Source organism: Sinohyriopsis cumingii, unplaced genomic scaffold (genome assembly GCF_028554795.1).
Source record: "Sinohyriopsis cumingii isolate HCF-2022 unplaced genomic scaffold, ASM2855479v2 utg002963l, whole genome shotgun sequence".
Classification (NCBI taxonomy): Eukaryota; Metazoa; Mollusca; class Bivalvia; order Unionida; family Unionidae; genus Sinohyriopsis; species Sinohyriopsis cumingii.
The window spans coordinates 67,570-93,677 of NW_028316352.1; the positions used below are offsets into that span (position 1 = coordinate 67,570).

A 26,108-nucleotide genomic window follows, 5' to 3' on the forward strand; every position below is an offset into this window, starting at 1 on the left:
TACTTATCAAATGCTTTAAATATATATAATTTAAAAAATGAAACTTTAAAACGTACAGAACTATGTGTTAAATCCAAATTAATTTTAAAAAGCTGCGCACAAGTAAAAATAACTTTTTGAGAATAAATTCCAGGTTCTGGAAAGTGCTGATATGACAACAATCTTGATATATCACAACTGCATTACCCACACTTAAATTTACCAATTTAAATTAGTCCCAGAAATATATTTTATTCCAAAATGCAATCACTACTCAGAATAACAGATTCTCTCAAATTATTTCTAAACATAACCTTAAACACATCATCAGATTGATATTTAAAGAGCATAACGAAATAATTATAAATAAATTGATCAAATATTGACCTTATAAATCAACCTTACGGCTCAATATCGTAATAATTTGTACTCAACCCATGTCGCAATGCTGCCTACGTGTCATTTTTCACAATGTTTGACATCGCAGCGGGAACCTATCTGACTCAGTTATTCTATGGTAAATCACCCCAAACCATTTTCACTAGGCACTTTTGCGATAACTCTATTTTCACCTTGGCAGATCGAACAGCTATATTGGTGCGTTGTAATAGCGACATCTATTGGATTTCATGTGTTCCCTCCCTTAGTACGTAATGCCAACTAACCAATAGCATGGTGCCCTGTACATCGACCACAAACGGTGTTGGCCATTGACCTAATTTGGATACTTGGTAAGTTTAAAATCGAAAGTATGACTATGTACATGAGCAAAGTCATTACAAATGTGTTTGAGTGAAAGTGTGCAAACACGAACTGGCACTAGGCAATTGTTTATTTATCAGTCCATTCAAGTTGTGTGCTGCCCTCGTCTCGATGACGTAGGAACAGTGTTCAAATATGAACAACTTAATCTTGATCGGATGCGGTGGCTTACCACCGTTACCAATGAAAGTCACAGAGCCGAAGCACAGCCATGTCTGGTCGACATTCCAAGGGTTATCCGAACGTTGCCTAGTGAAGATGACCCCAGACTTCTTCACGTGCTCATTATTAAGATAGAAAGGGTACCACGTACTTCGACGGTAATAATTGCTCTAAGAGTCGTCAACCCGGACATAGTACAACAAATCCACTCGGTACATAGAAAGGGATACGAGGGCTACACAGTAACACCACGAGAGAACACACCGGTCTTACCGTATAGAGAAATACACATCATGGGAGAAATGTTAGCAGTGTCAAATCCAGAACAAATACGAGAGAAGATCAAGAAACAGACAGGGGAATTTCACCAGTATGACATTCCAATGAACATACCCTTAGAGGACACTGTTGAGAGCTTCGGAAAAAAATTTGGAATTAAGGTAGAAAACTAAAGTTTGGCAAATGCAGACAATTACAGAAAAGGGAAACACAACAAAGGAAGCAGATACAGTGGAAAAGAAACGAAACAGAAGAAAAGCAGCGAAGCAAAGAGAAAGCAAATATTACAACAGAAACCAAAACAACTGGAACATCAAAATTAAACCTACAATCATCCCAATGGACAGACGAAGAAATAAATAAGTAATCAGAAGACTATGACGACTGCCCAGAATTCATAATGTCAACTACAATGACAATACCTTTGACAATAACAACCGAACCAAACCCATCAGCTTCGACAGAACAAGCAGACATAGATAAACGAAGGAGAAGAGCCTATAAGAGACAAAAAAGCAGAAAAAGAAGCCAAAATGAGCGAAACATTTTTACTGTGCAACGACGAATGCCTGGAATATATATCATTTCATCTTATTTAAAACTTAATTATTTAAAAAAATCAAATAATCAAAAGAAAACAAAAGTAATTAAAAAAATATATCTATCTATATATATCTATCTATATATATATATATATATATATATATATATATATATATATATATATATATATATATATATATATATAAAACAATGCAATGATTAAAGGCATAAATAACAAAACCAATAGCATTCAAAACTATTGCAGTAGTGTAGTGGGCCACTACACTACCTACAACATATACACAATTACAAGTAAGGCAGGAGGGCCTCCCCAGATGGTATCTCTACATTGTCATAATATCAACAAGATTTACTCAGAACATTTCCACGTTGCTAAAACAATCTTCATAGTAGAGATATTTCATGGGGACACGAAGCTTGATCTAGCCCAGACGATGAGCTCGATATGACAGTATTAGGTTACTGGTTAGGGACAAAAGGGTCGAGACCACACGCCTACAGCAAACATGTAAACTCTTGGTAGGTACTTTTGCATACTGGGAGGAGCACATAACACGTGGTTATTCTTTGAGCATTACACGAGAGCTGTGGATCAGAAATAGACGTTGACCGTCAACCAGACGCAATGAGATGCATACTACAATTCAACAGAACTCGATGAATGAAGATATAATTCAATATTGCTATACGGATAAATATATCATTCAGCATCGCTATATGGATGAAGATATCATTCAACATCGCTATATGGATGACGATACAATTCAATATCTCTATATAGTTGAAGACACCACTCAATATTCTTATGTTACGTCTATAGGCGCGAATAAACAGTAACACAAGAAAGAGTGAAAACAACGAGCTCTGAAAATTATAACAAATAATTTAGTCTCCTGGAAAAATACTGTAAAATTGAAGAAACAAAATATGAGAACTTACGGTTTCCAGAATCAAATCCAAAAATAATACCACAAATAAATTTTTTGAAGTCCTAATATTGAAATGTTCTAATGATTGCAAGTTCAATTCCCGACGAAGGATCCAAGATGGAAGACTATGACGTAGCCTGTTCTTTGCTGAAGTCTACAGTTCCTTGTATAAACACAACAATTTATCCTTCGGTTTTGGAAATCCAAATAAAATTTGTAAGCAATGTCCTTGTTCAAGAATTCTGTATGAATACAGTAATATTTCCTGAGAAACGAATTTATCTTCTAGGGTCCAAATAATCTGAAGAAAAATCAGCATATAACTCAAACACTCAAAACTTCAATACTGGAACACAAGGAAAAACATGACATCAAGTGCTTAAAATCCCGTACTCTGAAATCTATCTATACATCACTATAAATACTAAGCATTTCGCAATTTCGGAAATGCCTAATTGCGATATTGAGGATCAGGTGATCATGTTTACATGTAAAAGACACATAGCTCCTGTATGTCCTTCATAATAACCATTCATTTTACTCCGGGAAAACGTTGTTTAACTGACCATCAATAAATGCCAGGAACTAAGTCAAAAATAGAAGCAAGTGTTTATATTATTAGGTATCTAAGGAAAACTCGGGTCAAACTGAATTATCTGGAAAATATCAAAATTCCTAGTAAATTTGTTTTACATTAAATTGACATGTAAAGAAAATGAAAAGATTACAAACCCACAAACAATCAAATCAAAGCTAACACAAATTAAATCAAATATAAATGAAATCAAATATACGTATCTCTTCCCGCATAAAGAAAAAGAACGATTTGTATGATAAAGCTTTAATATTACCACAAACTAATTTTACATGAGGTTAGAAAAAATCTTGTGCAAATTTCACACAGTGCACATGAACTAATACATTGCTATGCTCGGGAAAGTGCGTCTGATATTAAATTACCTTTTCCGTTGATGTGCCTGATGTCAAGATTATATTCCTGTAACAAAACACTTTACATTAGAAGTCTTTGATTTTTAATCTTTCTTTTGCTGATGAAAGTAAGGGGCTGTGGTCACTAAACACAATAATCGACGAAGGAGCTGAATTAAAGTAAACTTCAACATATTGTAATGCCAATATCAAGGCTAAACTATCATTCTCAGTTGTTGAATAATTCCTTTTGTGCTTAATTAATTTCTTAGAAAAATAGCATACTTGATGATAAATAACAGTTTGATCGCCTTGAATCAAAACAGCTCCAACCACAACATAATTTGCATCAAAAGACAATTTAAATGATTGGCTGAAAGTCTGAGCTTTAAGAACTTTTGAGTTTTTAAGTATGGCTTTAAATCTGTCACAAGCCTCATGACATTTACAGCCAAAATGAACATGTTTTTCTTACTCAATATATTTGTCAGGCGGTCAACAATGATAGAAAAATTTTAACAAAATTTTCGATAGTATCCGGCCATACAGAGATTTGGAATTAAAGTAGAAAATGGAATCAGAATACCTGAAATCGATAAGACCAAGCTGAAGGGAATCAAAATGGCCTTTATTTAAACATTTTTCTGGTTAAAACATGGTATAATGGCTGCAACTACCATATAATATGCAACAGATGCGGAGAGACGGGGCATACCCCACACAATTGGCCAAAAAATCGACAACAACAACAACAACAGTAGCAACACTGGCCAGGACAAATACTACAACAAGACCAACAAGAGACAGTAAGACAGAAAGTGCAACAAATCAAGGGTAAAAAGAACCTTGAACAAAACAAAAAAGAACAGCAAAATCAACAGATTGGACAACAACAACAGCAGCAGATGGAAAAACAGAAACAAGGGACGGAACAACAAAAGCTACAAGAAAGAAATAACGGGAATAAATACCCCAAAACAACAAGGAGATCAACAACACCTATTCCAATAACAACATAATTTGCCGAAACAAGGAAAACAGATAGCAAACTTACCCCAAGAAGGATTAAAATGAAACAAATTAAAAAATGTAAAACAAAAATTCAATTTCTTAAAATAAAAACAACAATATATCTACATACAAAGAAACAAATATATATATATATATATATATATATATATATATATATATATATATATATATATATATATATATATATATATATATATATATATATATATAACAATGCAATTATGAAAGTTATAACTATAATAAGCAATAGGATTCAAAACTGTAGCATATACACAATTACAAGGAAGGCAGGTGGGCCTCCCCAAATGGTCTGAGAAGATCAACTGGGAAGAGCACCCTCCCAAAATATTTTTTTAGTACGATATGGATATTGTTAGGGTCAACGCCTATATATATATCTTATAGACTTATCAGAGACGCGCCAAAGTGACACCCTTAAAATATATAACGAAGAACATTATTACATTCAATTTGATATATAATTATTTCCGTCCATAACATTTCTAAAATCCATTGCAACCCTGGAGAGAATAAAACTACAGGAACACACGGGTTTAGTAGAAACTTGCTTAACCAATCTACTAATGTTACAGTTCGTTCTCCCAACTTGTATTAAAGCACCCTCGCCCAAGGCAATCTATACATGTTACAATCCCCTATCTCACTTATGCCTGCAATAAAAGTTGAGAGACTGGTAGTCCATCATGTAACGAAGGAAGTCCAGAATTTTAAAGGTAGACCCTATAATACCCACCAAGGTGAATCCTGTTTGTCACTTAAATGTTATTGCGAAGCACATCGTTTTTTAATGGCAATAATAATCTATTCTACATGGATCTCAGTCTGACTCAGACAAAGTCATTAACCTGTCAGGACTGAATTGAAAGATGAATCACACTTGGATGTTATGGTCATTAGTCTCACCAGCATAACAGTGCTGAAATGCAGACATAGATACATTGAAACGGGATGGCGCTCAAGGCTATATGCAGGATCTAACTTTTTCTAATACTTATTAACGATATACATCATATATATTTTATTATTGATAATATTAGTAGATGACATAAATATCCTCCATTGTACAATTTTATATCCCTTATTGATTACCAAATCCAGACATATTTATTGCAAGACTAGAAACGTGTCAACGGTCGTGTACCCTATTATATATTTTATACCGCCTAGTCAATAATACTCGAACGTGCCCTTCATTCCTTTCCGAACCAATAGTAAATATTTCGATTAGGATGGCTTCATGTTTGTTATTGTTCATATGCAACTCGTTACATGCCATCCCCTACATTCACAGTAGAAATGCACCTCTCTACGCATTGAATGGTACAGTCAACTTCAGTTGGAAAGGAAGATTTATATATTTAACTGTGATCAGCGTACAGTTGGTGATGCATAAGATGTCAATCGATGATAGTTGAGAGCGGTTAATTGTGCAGTATAAAGAGAATGGGGCCGAGAATAGAGCCTTGTGGAACACCCCAAAATAGGTCAACAGGGCTGAACTATTTTTGACATCCTTGTAGTAAGAGTCCTGACCACTAAGCAGAACTATTCGTAGTAGTATCAATATAAGTATTTACACTAATGATAGTATTAGTGGTATTCTTCTTCTTCTTCTTCTTCTTCTTCTTCTTCTTATTATTATTATTATTATTATTATTATTATTATTTTTAGTAGCAGTAGTAGTTGTAATAGTAGAAGAAGAAGTAGTAGTATTAGCGGCAGTAGTAGCAGTAGTTGTAGGACTATCGGTAGCAGAGATAACAGTAATAGCAACATCAGTATTATTACATACATACATACATACATACATTGATTAATACATACATACATACATACATTGATTAATACATACATACATACATACATTTATTAATACATACATACATACATACATACATACATACATACATACATACATACATACACACAAATATACATACATACATACATACATACATACATACATACATACATACACACATACATACCAAGTGGTCTAAAGCACTCCTGGTTTTCGATTACTGCCATCTGACCTCTGCCTGTGTGGATTCAAGTCACGGGCTCAACCAATGGGTATACAAAATCAGTGTTTTCTATCAGTGATTGTATCAATGGGTGATTACGACGCAGCTGTCACTAAACCATAGGAGCAATGCAAATTCCGCCACTTAAGATCATACCATCTATAAAAAAAATGACATGCAATCCCATTTCCTGGTATATTGGTCTGTATTATGTTATTTGCTACATGGACGGTGAGTGACCCTAACTGAAATGGATAAGTGTTATTCCCCGGCCATTCAGCTTTATGTCTCACTGGACAGTTTATCTGAAGCATTTTCATCAGACAATGGCCTATTGCAGATAAATGAGAATAATGTTACACTGAAGATACAAATAAAATCAAAATACTGATTTTTGTAGAAAGCATGTATCTGAGATTTTGACTGCGGCTATCAGGTTAATTCCTAATGCAACCGGTGGCTTTTATATTGAACAAACACTGCCACCAACACTGCCACCAACTCCACTTTTTTACATTCATTTTTGACAGAAAAGATCCGTTTTGAATATTTTCCTGTGACAAGGCAACTAAAAGAATCCGTTTGTGACTTATGCATGATCAAAGTTCACTAGAACTATAATAAATTAGCATACTCCGCTCCGGTGGTCTAGTGGTTAGAGCGTCGTACTCGGATGCAGGAGGTCGTTGGTTCGATCCCTGGCCGAGTCATACCAAAGACTTACAAAATAGTACTAACAGCTGCCTCGCTTGGTGCTCAGCATTAAGAGCTTAGTGTTAGGACTGGTCGGCCTGGTGTCAGGATAATGTGACTGGGTGGGACGTCATGCTACATATCTGGGACATGATGGCCCAGTGCTAGTCATCACTATAAACTGCCACATTGTAGGTATCGTAGAAGAATGACTGAAAAATTAATAAAGCTAAATTAAAAATCCAAATCACACACACATAAATTAGCATAATTTTCATCACCCCTCAACCATCTCGACTTTTCTAGATATTTACCTCTGTAGCAGACATACGTAAATACGTAAGCCAAGTAGGATGTTCATTTGCAGCTCAAGTTAGACTTTTTATCTCTCATGCTAGTCTATGTGTGATAATCAGTCACCAAACAAGCCTACTTCAAAGTGAGTCTAAACCACATTACAGATTTAGCTTCAATAAGAATTTATAGGCGTATGATAACTAGCTTCATGTCTTCTACTTTAAAAATTAGTGTGGTGTCAAAATACGAAACTATCCAGTGAGACCTTTGAATTGCCCCAGTCATTCGGTATTTTCAAGACTGAAGCTCTTTGCCAATAAAAAGGTGATAGCCGACATGTCGGATGTGAAAATATTTTGCACAAGACAAATGCTGTTTAATTACAATCGAAATGAGGATTTTACACTTATAGTCCGATTTCCTCCAATATTGATAGATTGGTCATTTGCGTTCAATGAAAGACAATTTAATTATTACCACATAGGGACACGGGGATATTGCGAAAAGACCACGCGAGACAAAGTTCAAGGCGCTGGCAAGGTGCAAAATAAACATGTCGAGCTAATATATATCAGTCAGTACCATAACCAATAAACAAGTAGTCGTCAATACCATAATCATGACATATATAGCCGTCAAAAAGTTATCATTAAATATATAGTCGTCAATACCATAATCATTACAAATATAGCCGTCAATACCATAATCATCAAATGTATTGCCGTCAATACCATAATCATTAAGTATATTGTCGCCAATACGATAATCATTAAATACATAGTCGTCAATACGATAATTACTAAAAATATAGTCGTCAATACGATAATCGTTATAAATATAGCCGTCAATACCATACTCATCAGATGTATTGCCGTCAATACCATAACCATTAAATAGATAGTCGTCAATAACATAATCATTACATATTTGGCCGTCAATACCATAATCATTAAATATATAGCCGCCAATACCATAATCAAAAATATATAGCCTTACCTGTCATATGTAGCATTATCGTGTTGAACGTACTTCCTTTCCATCTAATTGCTTTTAATGTAAATGTCATGCAATTTCAAACGTTGACATGTTGTTTTGAAATACTAAATTATCCAGTGAGACATTTGAACTGCCCTAGGCAGTCGGTATCTTCAAGACTGAAGCTGTATGCCAAGCAGCAGAGAGGGTGAACAGACCACTTAAGGGAATGGTCACCCTTGTGTTTAGACCAAAAAAAATAGTGACCCTTCATAGAGGTCAATACCACGTCTACGATTATTGTTCGTCCCAAACAGAATTGTAGACGAACTCTCTCTGCTGCTCAATAATCTTGGGAATCTTCATCTGAATCCTGGGAATTTGTTCTATGTTTCAAGTAATATTCAAGTTCTGATGGTGGTTTTGGATTTATGTTCTTTCTTTTTCTGTAATAGTTCATCAAACTTCTGTATCGATCTCCACCGCAATTTTTACAAATCTGATATAATCCTCTAACGCCGTTGTTACATCCAACACAACTTCGTGAACCAGCATGCTCCAGAGATATGCCAGATGTAAAAACAATTAGTATTCAGATTAATGCTGGACGCTCAGAGGCGGACATACGGACATGTGGACTGACACCTACACGAATGCAAAATGATCGCCATGTTGAGTTTATGCCCTTGCTGGCTCGTCATACGACAGCTATCATGTTATTTTACCGAAGGTAATTTATCTAGTGCCATTCCAGTGCATGCTTCTAGGAAGGATTATACACGTTATAGGCCATCTATTTAGTACGGACGCAAAAGTCTGGCAAAGCTTGAAACATCCCTCCCCCACCCACCCCGTACACATTCGTAATAGTACACACACACACACCTGCGTACGTACGCTTGAGCACCGCGGCGGCTAAAATCTTGAGCCAGTGGCAGTCCGCAGTCAGGCCAGATTGAAGGAAAAATAGCTAAATATATAAGCACTGAGCAGTCTAGTACATGAGACACGGTTAACTACGAATGCAACAATATACATCACGCAATCGTGCACATCACTTGGCTTCAGTACACTTTATTTGTTTAGAACTACTGAACGAGATTATTACTATAAAAAAAAACATCCCTGGTTCGTGAATCCATGTCTGACAATACAAATCTCACTAAATTAAAAGAACTCGAAAATTGTAATGCAACGAGTCATCGATTCATTGTGTCTGTTCAGTTATTTAAAAAATAACTGATTTGAAAATGACTGCAGACTATATGATTGCATTACGTTATGTTCCACGTGGCTATATCCAAAATTTAAGATAAATTCCGAGTCACCCAATATATAAAACAATTTTATGACATAAAACGGATAGCAAGAAAGAATGAAAGTGAACAAAAACGTGTTGTGTTGTGGAAAAAAGGGGAAATTGTATGTTAAAATTGACAGGGGTTCAACATAAGGATAACATTTTAGGAATACATTTTTTATATGGCCCATTAGATTATATTGTTGTTGCTTTTTCTGACCATGGCTCGGTACGCTCCACGGTATGCCCGGTTATATTGTGGACCAAAAAAGTAAAGTTCTGAGACCGGTTTCTTAGGATTTTATTTTAAATTTCCGTTGGAAAAATATATTGCCTTCATTTACAGCAGTATTGAACCAAATTATACTCAGTCATCTTATATAATATAAAAAAGTAATTACCGAGAGAGAATGAAAATATTAGAACTCAGTTAAAAGACAAATAAAATGTTACGTAAAAAATGAATTATTTTACTATCAACAATTAAAACGTCCTATTCTATATATATATATATATATATATATATATATATATATATATATATATATATATCCGTACTAAGACTACTCGGGATTTAAGGTTCATTCCTTACTGACGGAAACTTAAGAGGTACCAGTACAGTCAACAAGTATTGTACTACATGAGAATAAATGCTGCGGCAAACCGGTATACGCTGCCACCTCTGCAACACACCACAAGCACTATGGATTTTTGATTACTATCCAAACACCCACATGTTCCATCCAACAGCTGATTTTCGATTACCATACAACCACCCACATCTACTATCCAGCACGACTATTACAATGCAGTCCAAGAAAGCGCCTTAAAATGCAGTACCCGCAAACATAACACACACTCGGTTTTTTTAAATATTGCTAAAAAAAATGAAAGGAGACTAATGCAAATAGAAATAAATGAAATGAAACTGTAATTAAATGTAATAATTATGTTTATAATCTTGATTAAGTTACATTAAGAAATACAATTGCGAATAATACGCATAAAGTTTAAGAAGATAACATTAATAAATATGGCCAGATTTAATCATGAAGACCTTTGGAGTCAGACTTATTAACACCACGGTGACGCCCTACATATATTATGTAATTTGGACCGGGTGATATGTAAAATGAACAGTGTAGATAATGTTGTAATAACTCTATGCTACCTTCATGTATTGTTGCCGAAATGTCTTTGCATATTGTATTTGTTGATATTGTCTTGATCTAAGCAAACAGCGAACCAAAGTCACCGCGCCAATGTGCTCGAAATTTCTGCCTCACTTAGTGCAAAGTACCTTAACTTTAGCGGTTATTGAGATCTCAAGGCTAAGTGATACATATTATTGGAATTCGCTATTCTACCCGTGAGAGCAATTTTAAATATTGTTCTATACTTTCATTGGGTCTGTGCATTAAGTAAACACTAATACAAACAACAATTACAAACAACAGTAACTACCATCAATTACAAATACCAATACAAACACCAATGCAACTAGCTATACAAACACCAGTAACAAACACCAATACCGACACTAATACAATAACAAATTACAAACACATTACAAACATCAATTACAGAAACTATTACAAACACCAATTACAACCATCAATTAAAAACACAAATAAAAACACAAATTATAAACACCAATACAAACACCCATCCAAACTCCAAATACCAATACAAACATCAATTACAAACACCAATACATCTCTAATTACAAGCACCCATTACAAGCTTTAATACAAACACCAATTACAATTACTAATGAAATTGCCAATTACAAACACCAATGAATAGCACCCCACACAAACGCCAATTGCAAACACCAATACCAACAACAATTACAAACGCAAATTACAATCACCATTTGAAAGCACCAATGCAAACATCAATTACAAATACCAATAAAGAAACACCATTACAAACACCAATTGCAAACAAAAGACGTTATCACATTAATCAACTCTTTTTGATAATACCTTGCTTTCATTATTCTAGCAGGGATCTCAAAGATGAACTCTGCATAGATCTAGGGATGTTGCATACATGGAATAAGACAGGTGATAACTTCTTTATTCATAAGACATTAGTAAACAGACATATTATGAATGAGCCAGGATGTTTAGATCTGGTTCTCGATTTATTATTTTACGTTTAAATATTGTCCTCAGTAGCTCCGTTGTACAGCTTCAGAAACCACAATCGTAGTGTCGCGAGTTCAATAACGGCCCAGGGCAGTTCATGACGGCCGAATCCGTGTGTCCTATCAGAAAGCTCTTACTTGCCATTCCCTATGTTTACTATATTCAGATAAAGTTGTACAATTGCTCTCAAAACTCAACGAACCAAATAACCATTCATCGATTTAAAAAAGGCTTGTGAACTTCTGAACTTGTTATTCGAGAGGCAAGTATACCTACAACAACCTGATCAAACAGAAGGGGGAAGAAAGAAAAAAACACTGGCAGGGCTGCAGATCACAGGTAAAACTGTATATCTTTAATGATCCCCGTGTTTTTTCTATTTATCCAAAATCAAGATTGAAAATGTAAAGCTTTCCGTAATGATAACATGGATTGATTAGCTTCATGTGCGTTTTCTTTAGTCACATAAGCAATATTTGAGAGAGGACAATCAACATAGGTAGTCTCTCTCTCTCTCTCTCCTACTTGTATTTATATAAATACAAGTTGGAATATATCTACCTTTCTAGTGAATTTTTATACGGGCCCCAAGGTAAGATGCATAAAACCCTTCAGCTACAATCTCGTAAAGTCTGCTGGTAGAAAACAAACAAAATATATCATAGAAAACAGTGATGGTACACATCAAATCTGATTTTAGTTTTAGTCTGTAAAGAAGAGATTTGTGTGTAAGCCCCAGTCTATAATAATAGAATTTGAATATAAGTCCCAGTCTATGATAACTTGATGTGCATGTGATTCCCAGACTATACTAATAAGATTTGTATGTAAGCCCAGTCTATAATAATAGACTCTGAATACAAATCCCATTTTATAATACCTTAAGATGTATGTCATTTCCAGTCCATAAAAATAGGATTCGCACGTGATTCCCAGTCAATATTGATTAAGATTGGTTGTAAGCCCCAGTCTATAATGATTGAAGTTGCATAAAAGGCCCAGTCTATAATGATAGGATCTTTTTGTAAGTACCAGTCAATAATTTAAAAATTGTTAGGTTAGTCCCAGTATATGTTGATAAGGTTTATATGTTGGTCTTAGCCGATAATGACTAAATCTGGATGATAGTCCCAGTTTATGATGATAAGGTTTTTATGTTAGTATTAGCCTATGTTGATTGATTTGTACATAAGCCCCATTTTCGGATGGCTAGATTTGTATATAAATACCAGTCTCTGATGCTAAGATTTATACGCAAGTCCCATTCAGTGATGCTGGGGTTTCTAGTACAGTCCCGGTTTATGGTAATAAGGTTTCAATGTTAATCCTAGCGTGTGATGATTAGATCTGTATGTAAGTTCCAAGTATATGACAATACGATTTGTATGTTAGTCTCAGTCTATAATGATAAGGAATGTATTTCATCCCAGTATAAGATGATAAGATGCTCGTGTTTGTCCCAGTCTTTGGTGACTACTTTTATATATTAGTTCCATTCTATGATGGCTAGTTCTGTATATTAGTCCCAGTCTGTGATGACTTGAACTATATGTTAGTCCCAGTTTATGATGACTAGTTATGTATGCTAGTCCCACTTTATGATCATAAGAACTATATGTTAGTCCCAGTCTATGGTGACTAGAACTATATGTTAGTCCCAATCTATGATGATTTGAACTATTGTAACCTTTTGTAAATACAAATCGCACATTTGCGTGGGGAATGGTTAGGCTTGTCAAAATAGAAAATGTACTGTATGCAACAAAATAAAAAATAACATTTTACAGAAAGACCGGGGGGGGGGGGTCAAGAGGAAATAATGACCACATTCATTAATTGACAGAGCTAATAAATATATAATTAGCTCCTTATTGTATTTAAACAGGCTTTACAGAGGACTTTTATGTGGTAAGAATTTCAAGAACATCACAGAAGATTTGCCGACGTTGTAACGATGTAAAATTATGTGTTATTTGGTACCGTCTCTGACCCACGTAGCAATGTATTAGCATACGACAGATTTTGGCCTAATTTAATCCTTTTGACTTTATGGTAGCCAAAAACCTGTTTGGTAAACATGCTAGGTGTTAGACCGGTCAGCTCGTCATTGAAATGTTGTTTGTTGTCACCTAACTAAGCTGAAATGTCATGTTTGATGTAAAACTAATCCCCATGATGTTGATTGAAATGAATGTATTTTGTCACATCACTAGGCCTAGATGTCAAGTTATGTGTCTAACTAATCCCAAGGCTTTTGATTGAAATGTATGTCTTTTGTCACATCACTATGCCGAGATGTCAAGTTAGGTGTATAACTAAGCAATTAACCAGCTTGTTAACGGCGATTTTTGAGAGTTATCTTTCTTTATGATTACGTTGTCATAATACATCTCAGCAGCGTTGGTGATGGCTAACAGAGAGCAATAGCAACTACTATAACGTTAAGGGGGTGTTAAGTCATGACTTACTCCTGTCGCATGAAAGCACACCAGTTAGTTATACGTGAAATAGATTATTGTAATATGAATTTGTTTTGGCACCAGAGTAAACTGCATCAAGGCTCGGCGCTAGGATGTGCGGGACCCAGTGCAGCATATTGGAGGACGATGTGATGTGATGTCATTTCGATTTTTAACGTAGCTTTAACAATTTTTCAGTCATATCGCTACGATGTCTGCAATGTGGCAGTCTATAGTGATGTCTAGCACTGGGGCATCATGCCGCAAACATGTAGCATGATGTCCCACCCAGTCACATTATCCTGACAGCAGTCCGACCAGTCCTAACACTAACTTCTTAATGCTGAACGCCAAGCGAGGCAGCTGTTAGCACCATTTTTGTAAGTTTCTGGTATCACCCGGGCGGGGATCGAACGCACGACCTCTCGCATCCGAGGCGGACGCTCTAACCACTTGAACACCGGAGCGGTTATTGGAGGACGAGACTATTTTCCTGTAATTTCACAGCACATACATGCTAGAGAAATTTACATGAGTGCGTAACAGCTGCACGATTTTATTAATACAGAATTTCGTCGCTATGATCAGAAACATTTTCAATATTGTACCCCATTAAGTGTAGCGAAGTAAACGCTGAGGGTTCGTGTCATGATTGATTAATTAGGTAAATACTTATGGGTCTGTACGCACCGTGTAGGTTCCGCAATCAGAAGGTGTGTGTCATTGAAGATTAACCTTTAATGGATTAATCAACATTTCTCACCTACGTCGGTAAACGGACGTAAAAATCCTGCATCAATATACAATGAGGTATGGGGAGCTAGTCAATACAAAAAATTGTTGAGTGTCAGCAAGTTCACCCAGATGATTCGCTGACAACTATGACCAACAAAAGAAACATACATCAACGTCAGGCACATGGACCAGCCTATAAACAGATAACATTATCAAGATAAGGTGTCTTGGGGAGAATTTTGCGTATTGCTTTATTTCTCATCTGTATTTATGTGCAATACCTGTACTACAACGATGTTGATCTTTATCGTAGACCTGTTGTACTAAATCAGAGATTTGGATGAATGTATGTTATAGAATGAAAGTTTTAAGAATCCCATATAACGATTAATATGAGGTAATACAACAGAAAATTATGTATGCGATATTAAATGTCATTTTTTCGTAATTTTGTATTTTAAATCAGAATTTACTGTTAATAGAGTGTATTCCTAAATATATTTGTCACGAACGAATTGGATTCCTCGCAAGTGACGGAGATATAGGTCACTTCACGCGCAAAATGCATCAGGTGTTGGATATGTTGTGTCATTCACGTTCAAAATGTTTCAGGCTACAAAAAGATGTGCCATTTTGGCCCCTAAGTACCCTCTTGACGCTCCCATATCGTAAAAATTGTTCGATAAACACCAAGCTAGATGGTAGATTAGTGTGTTGGTCATTAAAGTTTATATTAGTCACTTTCGGTGTGAAAGTTAGCCCAAGGCAAATTTCCTTATCATTGGCCGGCTTGTGATAAGCCTACCAGGAGGGCTTTTTCTTGTTTTGTTTTCTGAATCGGACTTTTATTTGCTTTCTCATCCTATATCACAACAACAATTAATTTGCGGTGGTGATGGCTATTTTAGAACAACAACAACTACACCAAACTTTAACAGCTGTACATTTATGTCCAACTGCTTTCGCATGAAATAAATTGCCCTTATAATATATGAGTAAATTGCTTCAATTCAAAAGGATGTATACTTCTTGAAAAGATACATGATACCGGGGTTTAGTCCCCGAGCTCATACCCGACTTGGTTGCACTTGCAATTGTTATTTAAGATCGCGTCCTCGTGGTTGGACATACATTATATAGCCGAGCATCCGATGTAGGACGATAATTAGGTTGATGGTGGTTGTTGTAGGGCTCGACGCCATTTTTCAGCACACGATAGGCTATACATGGTGCCCAGCATTAATGGTGGAAGAAGAACCCGGGAAAACCCCGGAAAGAACCACCGACCCACGGGAAGCTACTGGCAAGATTTCTCACATATCCACATTAGCCGAGTCCGAGACTCGAACCCACGCAGACAGAGGTGAGATAGCAGTGATCCGTAACGAACTGCGCTTTAGACCACTCGGCCAATCGGGGCCCCCAGGTTGATGGTGGTAGGCGCATAATAATAATATATAATAATAACAAAAAGAAGAAGAACAACAACAATAACAACAACAATGCACGGATATAAAAGCGATTCGGGTGTTTTATTTTTGTTTTGTTGTTTTCTTTTCGGGAGGTGGGTAACTTGATATAATTGTCCTTAATGTAAAATGAATAAACTTTCAAACGGCATATAAGTCGAAGCTGCTTTGCATGACGGAAAGGACACGAGATTTAGCAAATAAGATTTAGTAACGGGACCGTAATCAACGAGGGCACAATGATAATAATAATAATAATAATAATAATAATCATGTCTTGTTTTTAGATTGATAATTTAGCGTTGGACACCAATATTTCATATGGTCCTTATACAAGTCTACATGTAATATTCACGTTAGTTAAAAGTAGCAATCATACCGTAATCTGACACTATAGTGACAAGTAAAAAAAATAGAGGATTTAATTTAGGCATGAAAAACAAACCCTGGAAATACAATGAAATCTGAATTAGTTCATGATATAATTAAAAGTTAGTCAAAAGTTGTCATAATAAATGTGGTGGACTTTTTCAGAAAAGTTGAATTTCTTATTTTAGTAGAAATTGTTCTTTTTATACGGTTTAGCGTCATTTTTCATCACAATATAGGCTGTACATGGCGGCCTGTATAAATGGTGGCGGAAAAACCAGAGAAAACCTCGGAAAAAACCACCGACCCACGAGTTTAGTAGAAATAGTAGGCCATAACGAGAGATTTCTCGAGTTAGAAGAGAGTTCTAGTCGAATATATTATACTGGTAAGACAACGAAGAAAGGTTACGGCGTGCATAATAGCCTTCAAGCGATATATATATATATATATATATATATATATATATATATATATATATATATATATATATATATATATAGTATAAGCTAAGGAAAATTTAATTTGTAGAAGTAGAGGAATAATTTTGCTCATTCTGACAGACTTGCACTTTTCATTTGTTGTTCGTAAAAAGAATAGTCCCAAACAAAGTTGAACTGGTATTAAAGCTTAAAAGTACGTTATATATTTTTTCACAATCTATGAGTCAAAGAATAAGCGTCATTCCGAATAGAAAGGACATTTTACACTTGCAAAAATCATTTTTAAAGACAGAATGTCAATTGTTCGTTTTGTCACATTGTTTGATGACGTACCGGTCCATGTTTAGATAACTTAACATGTCACTTTCACATGTAAACGAATTTCATTTTGAGCCTGAACTGCATCACTTGTTTACCGCGTCAATATGCAGTGGTTGGATAAACTTTGGTTAGTTTGGAGACCAGTTTGTGTCCACGTTCTTCTGTGAACAGAGGTGAGTTTATTTACTTCCGAAAGTTAACATTTTAACCACGCTTGTATATAGAGTGGGATCCTTGTTTCAGGTTTACCGACCCCCTCCAACCCCAACTTCTACATTTCAGTATTAACTGAGCAATACTATTAGTTTTACTTTTTGTTGTTGTTCTTGTTCGTGTCTTGAGGTGTTATCAATTTTCGATGTTATGATATGTTGTGCATGACATAACAAGCCGCTGCGGTGGTAAATTGGCCATATTCAGACAGACGTGAATCCTTTCCAAGTATGGCGGCCAAAATGCTCATCGGCAATTAAACATGCAAGAAGGCAGGTATAAAAACCCTCTCTGCAAGAGGAATGCACCGATCGATACGAAAATTAGAAAATTAGAAACAGGAAGGGTACTATAAAGAACAAATTTAATCCCTAGAAAATTAAAAAAAAAAATAAGTATTAAATTTTATAGCAAGCACAAGGCTAAACTTAGCGATAATTGGTGAAGGTTTTGTAAATAGACTAAACAAATACCAGAAAATAGTTAATAGTATTCGAGTAAATATTCTCCTGACTGAAACACACACACACACACACACACACACACACACACACACACATATATATATATATAATATATATATATATATATATATCTGGTACTGGGTTATATATATCTAAACCCTTGACATCTCCTATGACGATGTGTCGTTAGGGACATCGTGCTGCTGAGCTTTAGTTGATTGCTTGTTGCTATATTTAGATTCTGTTATCACTGGATGATGCAGATTCTGTTAGAAAAGTTTTCTTTCTTATCCTTTGGACAAAACACCGATATGCAGATTAAATTGTCCAATCAATTATGGATATATTGTTTGACGTTGATTTGTTTGTTTTTCTTCACGTTATAGTATTGCAGATTTTATGCGATTCGCCTGACACACCTCAAGCACAGTATGCACAGTGATTGAAGTTGTCATTATTTAACCTACATATTTTGGCTTGCTTGAATCTAGTTGACATTTTGCATGGATGTCAACTAAATGAAATTCTAAGTAAATTTTCCTTTTCAGATAACCTTGTAAAGGTCCATTGCTACCTTTAGATTTATCGTTCTTTGATCCATTTTCCTGACAGTGTTAGCATCAGTTTTATTCGCCATTTCACTACAAATTATAAAAATAGCCTCAAAAGTAATTTTATCAATAGAGGATGGGGATTCCGAAATTTATTCAAAGTGTGGAAAGACATATATGCGTCTTGCAAAACTAACAACTGTTCCTCACTCTGTAGAAAGGCATGCCATAAGAGAGGTACTGATAAGAATACAAATGTAACGAAGAAAACAGAAAGGTATAACCAGAAGTTTCATTAAATACACGACAGTGATGAAAATAGCTTAATATCGCACGTGAAAAGAAGTCGACTTTCATAAACAATAAGATATCACAAATGATATTAAATATGCCAGGTGTTCTACCTATTAGGACAGAACTTTAAGTAAAAAACAAGCAGGAAACACGCTTAAACCTTCAGGTTTGCACATGCATCCAAAGCAAGTACTTGAGCAAACAGAGATGCAAGATTTTATCAGAACATACCCAAACGTTTGCAACGAAATTGATGAAATATGCATGAAAAGGAAAAGATTACAATATTCATTTCCAGGTTTAAAAAAAAAAAACGTATCAAAAGATTTACTCGGCGAGAAGAAATAAAACTTGGATGATTTGAAGAAGCTGCTGAAGCTTTCGCATTAAAAATATACGTTTTAAGAATAAAACTTGAAAGTATGAGGAAGGGTTAGTTACACAGACCTGAAGGGTATATTAAGAAGGAACTAATAATAATGAAAAGGAAAATATAAACCTATGTGGTCAGAGCAAACTGGACATATCGAAGTATTTCGAAATAGTTTGCAAATTAAAGTTTGAAAATGCTAAAGTAATGATAGGACAAAAACTTCATGTCTGCGAAGAACTACATCGGTCGTTCAAAAGAAAAGAATATAACAATAGTTTGTTTATCTACAGAAAGGCATAGGCAATATAAACGGTCTGTATCAGATTTGGTAAGGGTGTCTTTTGCATGTTGCACGCATATACAATAGTTTGTTTATCTACAGAAAGGCATGGGCTATATAAACGGTCTGTATCAGATTTGCTAAGGGTGTCTTTTGCATGTTACATGCAGATACAATAGTTTGTTTACCTACAGAAAGGCATTGGCTGTATAAAGGGATTATCATATTTGGTATGGGTGTCTTTTGCATGTTACATGCAGATACAATAGTTTGTTTATCTACCGAAAGGCATGGGCTATATAAACGGTCTGTATCAGATTTGGTAAGGATGTATTTTGCATGTTACATGCAGATACAATAGTTTGTTTATCTACACAAAGGCATGGACTATATAAACGGTCTGTATCAGATTTAGTAAGGGTGTCTTTTGCATGTTACATGCAGATACAACAGTTTGTTTACCTACAGAAAGGCATGGGCTATATAAACGGGCTGTATCAGATTCGGTAAGGGTGTCTTGTTACATGCAGATACAATCTCTAAATACCTTGATATTTCCAAAGAATTACTCCATTTTAGATACGATGGATTTTCAACGTGTTGGTGCATTCGTCTCTGTCATGGTATTCCTATCAGCTGACAATATTCCCCATAATTCAATGGTACCTGTAATATAGTTATTTTCAGGATTCTACGCAGCTTTTACAAGACAATTTTACAATTGCGTATCGTTCTGGTCCATCAACTGTCATGTAATTTTTCACATACCATTAGACAGTTGTTGAATTGTAAGTATCACAAATCAACTGAAATTGTTTGATGTCTTTTGCTGTTGTTATTCGTATTCCAGTTTAATGCACCGGCCAAAGGTACTATACATTCAGAGAACTGTTTTCGGTTTTGGAAATAAACATGAACTTTTGTATCCAGATTTGACTAATCCTAGTACACTTTTTGACTATCAGTTGCCAGTATGAAATCCCACGACTATTTGTTGCTTTTCACATTGTCGAGTTTTATCTGATTGTGCCACAATTTTATATCACATTGTAATTTTTATCTTTTGAATGCATCATCACTTTCAAAGTGTAGATATGTTTAACAATTTCAATTGTGAAATACCGATTTTCAACAAAGTATCTTTTCCTTCTAACATATGTTGTATGTTTTATGTTTAGATGGATGAAATCAATTAACTGAATTGCTGGTCGAAGGAAAATTTCTGGACTTTTTTATTCACTTTTTTATTAAGAAGCCATTATTTAAAATTTAGAAATTATAGTTTGATTGGCCTGCCTTACGTTGTTCTTCTCATTTATGATTATCTTTGCTTCGTTCGTTCCATTTATTATGCAACGAGATTTATCTTGTTTCCTAGGAGACCTGAATATCCAATGCCATTGCATATATAAACAAGTGCTGGTGTCTTTTTTATCCGGATGATACAAATATTCTTCACATATCAACTCATGTTTGGCTAATTGTGTTGTAATTATTTGCTATTGAAGGCTTTATGAATGTTCTAAAACTGGTCATTGAAAATTTGCTGTTAAATAAAGTGGTTACATGACACCTTATTTATCCTAAATTTTCATGAAATGTAAATATTCCCATGACTGCGTCAAAATCTTTGTTATTTTAATGAAATGTAAATATTCCCATGACTGCGTCAAAATCTTTGTAATTTTCTTGACATATTATCTTTTTAAAAAATCTCATATTTTGAATGTCTTTTCTTTGACTTCTCTTTTGCTAGAACAATGCTTAAACCGCCTTTTCGCATGTTTCATTTGTATCATTTTGTTATTCAGATGTGATGTTTTTGGCTACCCTTTATTCTCACTACTGATTTGGTTAAATTTGCAGGTTACACGTCCTAAGATCTTTCTTTCTATAATGGGTTGTTGTCATCATATATGTCGATTTCTCGAAAATAATGATCTTTGAAAACCTTATATAGTTCATGTTTCTTAAAATACTGATATGTATTGCTATTCTGCAGTCACTATACTGTACTTGACGTATAAGACTGTACTTGAACTATGAGACTGTACATGACCTATAAGACTGTACTTGACCTATACGACTGTGCTTGCCCTAGAATACTGTATTTGACCTATACGACTGTACTTGACCTATAAGACTGTACTTGACTTATAAGACTGTGCTTGCCAAAGACTGTGCATGCCCTATAGGACTGTACTTGACCTATAAGACTGTACTTGACTTATAAGACTGTGCTTGCCAAAGACTGTGCATGCCCTATAGGACTGTACTTGACCTATAAGACTGTACTTGACTTATATGACTGTGCTTGCCAAAGACTGTGCATGCCCTATAGGACTGTACTTGACCTATAAGACTGTACTTGACCTAAACAGTTACTAATTTAATATGATAGGGTTTTATAGGCCTCATTTAACTGCTTGATACTTGTTACCAAAGACTTATGCAAATTCAACATTGTTTATCTTTTCAGGTGTGACAAACTGTAAAGGACTTTAAAAGCAGACATAAAGTCAACGAAAAATAAATTGAATGATAGCTATCTGAAGCAGAAAACCACCATTACCTATAAATCGTAATTCTTATATCTCCATGTACGCTAAAGAAGTTAATGATAATCTCCAGGAAATGGAAGTAGATGCCACTATTGATAAAGGAGGTAAACCAGTCACAGATTTGGAATCTAAGGTAGATGTGAGATGTGGATACGGACAGTGCAAACCGAGATGGCTTCAAAAACTAAACAATCCCAAAATCCTTCTATTTCTTCTCAGCTCATTTACTCTCGTCCAAGGTGAGTAAATAATAATAATAATAATAATAATAATAATAATAATACACGGATTTAAAGTCTTAAACTAAATAAAAGAGTGAGCGAGAAACAGCAAACTTCATAAACGTAACAAATAATTTATTGCCTACAATACAATATAAAAATAAAAATAGAACCTATGGTATTGCGAATTAAATTGCAAATACTCCTACAATTACAGGCACGAACCATTATAATTTAAGTTCTGAATACATTTTAGAGTAAATCCAAGTTACATACAACGCTGGAAGTGTAGATATGCCTTTGGGGGCCCATGTTGTGGTGATGTACCAACAGTCTTTTGTTGGATCACAATAATGCGACTTAAGAATTAAATCCTTATATGAAATTTCACTATAAATTTAAATCTGTTTCTAAAGATGTTATTTGTGAAGAGCATGTTGCATTTCTGGTTAATAAATAATTTAAATAAATTAATTCCACCCCAAATGAACTTTTGGACACAACAATAACATAACTGATTCTGCTAACATCTAAAATAAATGAATTATTAATTATTATTTTTTTTTTAAATTTATATTTTACACTAAGTAGTAAAATAGTCCCGCATAAGCTTTAAAAGTACATTGTCCTAGAAGAATGTCAGTAACAATTATAAAGCTCCTCACCATCATTACAGTACAACATACGACGTTCATCACGTAGTCTAGCTAAAACAAATATTACATCCATGACGCAGGCGAAGATAATGATCATTATTTGGAGGGGGGAAAAACATGTCACTGGTCACTGTTTTCGGACAAGACCAACTAATAAATACAAGGTTACGTTACCCACAAAATATAATGAAATGAAACATAAAAAAGCTAACTACAAACGTGGCAAATTAAATATACATAACAAATAATAATAATAATAATAATATGCTGATATACCTTTATCGCCGACATTATTTACAATATTAAATTTGTTGCAGCGTTTGTGATAAACGGTTTGAACAACGTCAACACGTTGACACTGGAGTGTAGGTTTCATCTGCCAAGCTCCCGAGTTGGAACGATCTCTAGTGCATATGATTTTACTGCGGCCATTATTGGCATCTTGACAGGATTTTATGGCTCCCGCCGGAACAAGGCAAGATGGTTGTCGCTTGCGGCAGTGGCATTTGGTGCCGGATCACTCATTATGGCCCTTCCACATTTTTTTTACCGACCCGTACCAGTCAGGTGATAGTGTCATTAAAACCTGCAGTTATAGCCGTAAGTGTTCAGTTCGAGAACGTAAGTGAAAGCTTTGAGACTATTCTCATCGGAGTTTGAAGCAGTATTCATCAGAGTATAATAATGACAAAAGATATATAATGCAATTGGAAAATGTAAATAAATCACAAGAGAGGGATGTAGGAGGAGAAGGATATTAGCTGCTAATGATCTGTTTTCCCAAAATGCAAACTTTTAACTGAGGTTTAGCTATGAAATGAAGTAACGTTATACATTGTATAATCTTAGATCGATATAGGCTTCGTTAATAACTCTTTTACAATGTTTCTACCAGAGACAGTTCCCTTTTTTCATGCAAAGATCACCGTCATTTATTTATTTATTTTAATTTTGTTTATTAGTAACTGTTTGAAGGGTGGTAATGTATCGCAGCTAGCCTTACATTGAAAATATTTCTGGAATGACATAAGAACAAGACATAATAAGTACTGTACGTGTGAAAAGATAAATTATTATTGTAACGGCAGAAACATAATTGCCACAAAACCATAAATCAACATAAATATATTACTTTCGTGTGAAATACACAATTAAATGATTTGTATTTGCTAAACATTAAATATCAGCAAGATGATTTCACTCAAAAACTATGAACATAATATTAATTGGGTTTACACACACACCGTGATTTCACTCAAAAACTATGAACATAATATTAATTGGGTTTACACACACACCGACACACACACACACACACACACACACACACACACACACACACACACACACGCATGTAGGTATGAGTGATCTGCATACTTTAATATATGAGCATCATAACAAACTTTTATTGATATAAATTGAAGTAGTTGTTCATACACAAACTAAAATGTATTTTTATGCAACTGTTGCAAGGTCATGTACGGACTAGTTATCGCGAAAGGGTTGCAAGGTCGGGAGGGTGACGATTTATAACGATGTGTTTATAACTCAGTACCAGGAAATTCATGTCATGTTTTTATTCAACCAGAATCCCTAGAAGTGTGAGGACGACGGTCTTCACAACTACATATATGTTCTAATACTGGGACAGTGTCTACATGGTTTAGGTGGTGCCATTCTGTATACCATTGGGATCGTTCTGCTAGACGACAATGTTCCAGCAACCAGTTCGCCGCTGTATCTAGGTAACCCCGTTATATACTTAAACCGAAACTCGATACTATATTGTATCTCCTCTCCTCTCTATCCCGATATACGAGAAAAATGTTAGATTTCGTGTATATTCATCAAAATTCTCGTTGTATAGCGAGGTTCTGCGTGCTAATTATGGCCATCGTAATTGTCATCCCTAGCTTCTTCAATGTGTAACTTATTTATTCATGCTTTACTCCTGGTACCCAGAACATTATTAGTAATTTGTTTATCAGACCATGGATGTTGTAGAGAACATACTTGGGAACCCCTTTCTTTTACGTCATTATTCTATGGTGTTTTCGGACACTATGAGGACGAATGTACCTGCATATAACACAAGAAACATATGTCCATGTTCCGTTGTTCTTAATATGGATGGTTACGTTTCGTTGGGTTTGCTCACTCTGTTGTCCAATTACCATAATATTGATATGGATGGTTACTTTTCGTTGTCTTTGCTCACTCCTGTGTCCAGTTACCCTAATATTGATATGGATGGTTACTTTTCGTTGGCTTTGCTCACTCCGGAGTCAAATTACGATAATATTGATATGGATGTTTACTTTTCGTTTGGTTTGCTCACTCCGGTGTCCAATTACCATAATATTTATATGGCTGGTTACTTTTTGTTGGCTTTGCTAACTCTGGTGTCCAATTACCATACTATTTGATATGAACGGTTACTTTTCGGTGGGTTTGCTCACTCCGGTGTCCAATACCATACTATTGATATGGATAGTTACTTTTCGTTGGCTTTGCTCACCCCGGTGTCATATTACCATAATATCCATATGGATGGTTAATTTTCGTTGGCTTTGCTCACTCCGGTGTCCAATTACAATT

The 26,108-nt window shown here is 35.1% G+C and overlaps 1 protein-coding gene across 1 annotated transcript in view; it reads left to right on the forward strand.

The window, feature by feature from the left end:
* Nucleotides 1-1,196: 1,196 nt before the first annotated feature.
* LOC149769952 (solute carrier organic anion transporter family member 4C1-like) overlaps nucleotides 1,197-26,108 on the forward strand; it is a 46,438-nt gene continuing 21,526 nt past the window's right edge. Inside the window, exons 1-4 of the mRNA XM_089949621.1 lie at nucleotides 1,197-1,343; nucleotides 22,704-22,872; nucleotides 23,828-24,072; nucleotides 25,108-25,255. Coding sequence (XP_089805747.1) covers nucleotides 1,197-1,343; nucleotides 22,704-22,872; nucleotides 23,828-24,072; nucleotides 25,108-25,255 — 709 coding nt within the window. The remainder of the gene's footprint in view (nucleotides 1,344-22,703; nucleotides 22,873-23,827; nucleotides 24,073-25,107; nucleotides 25,256-26,108) is intronic.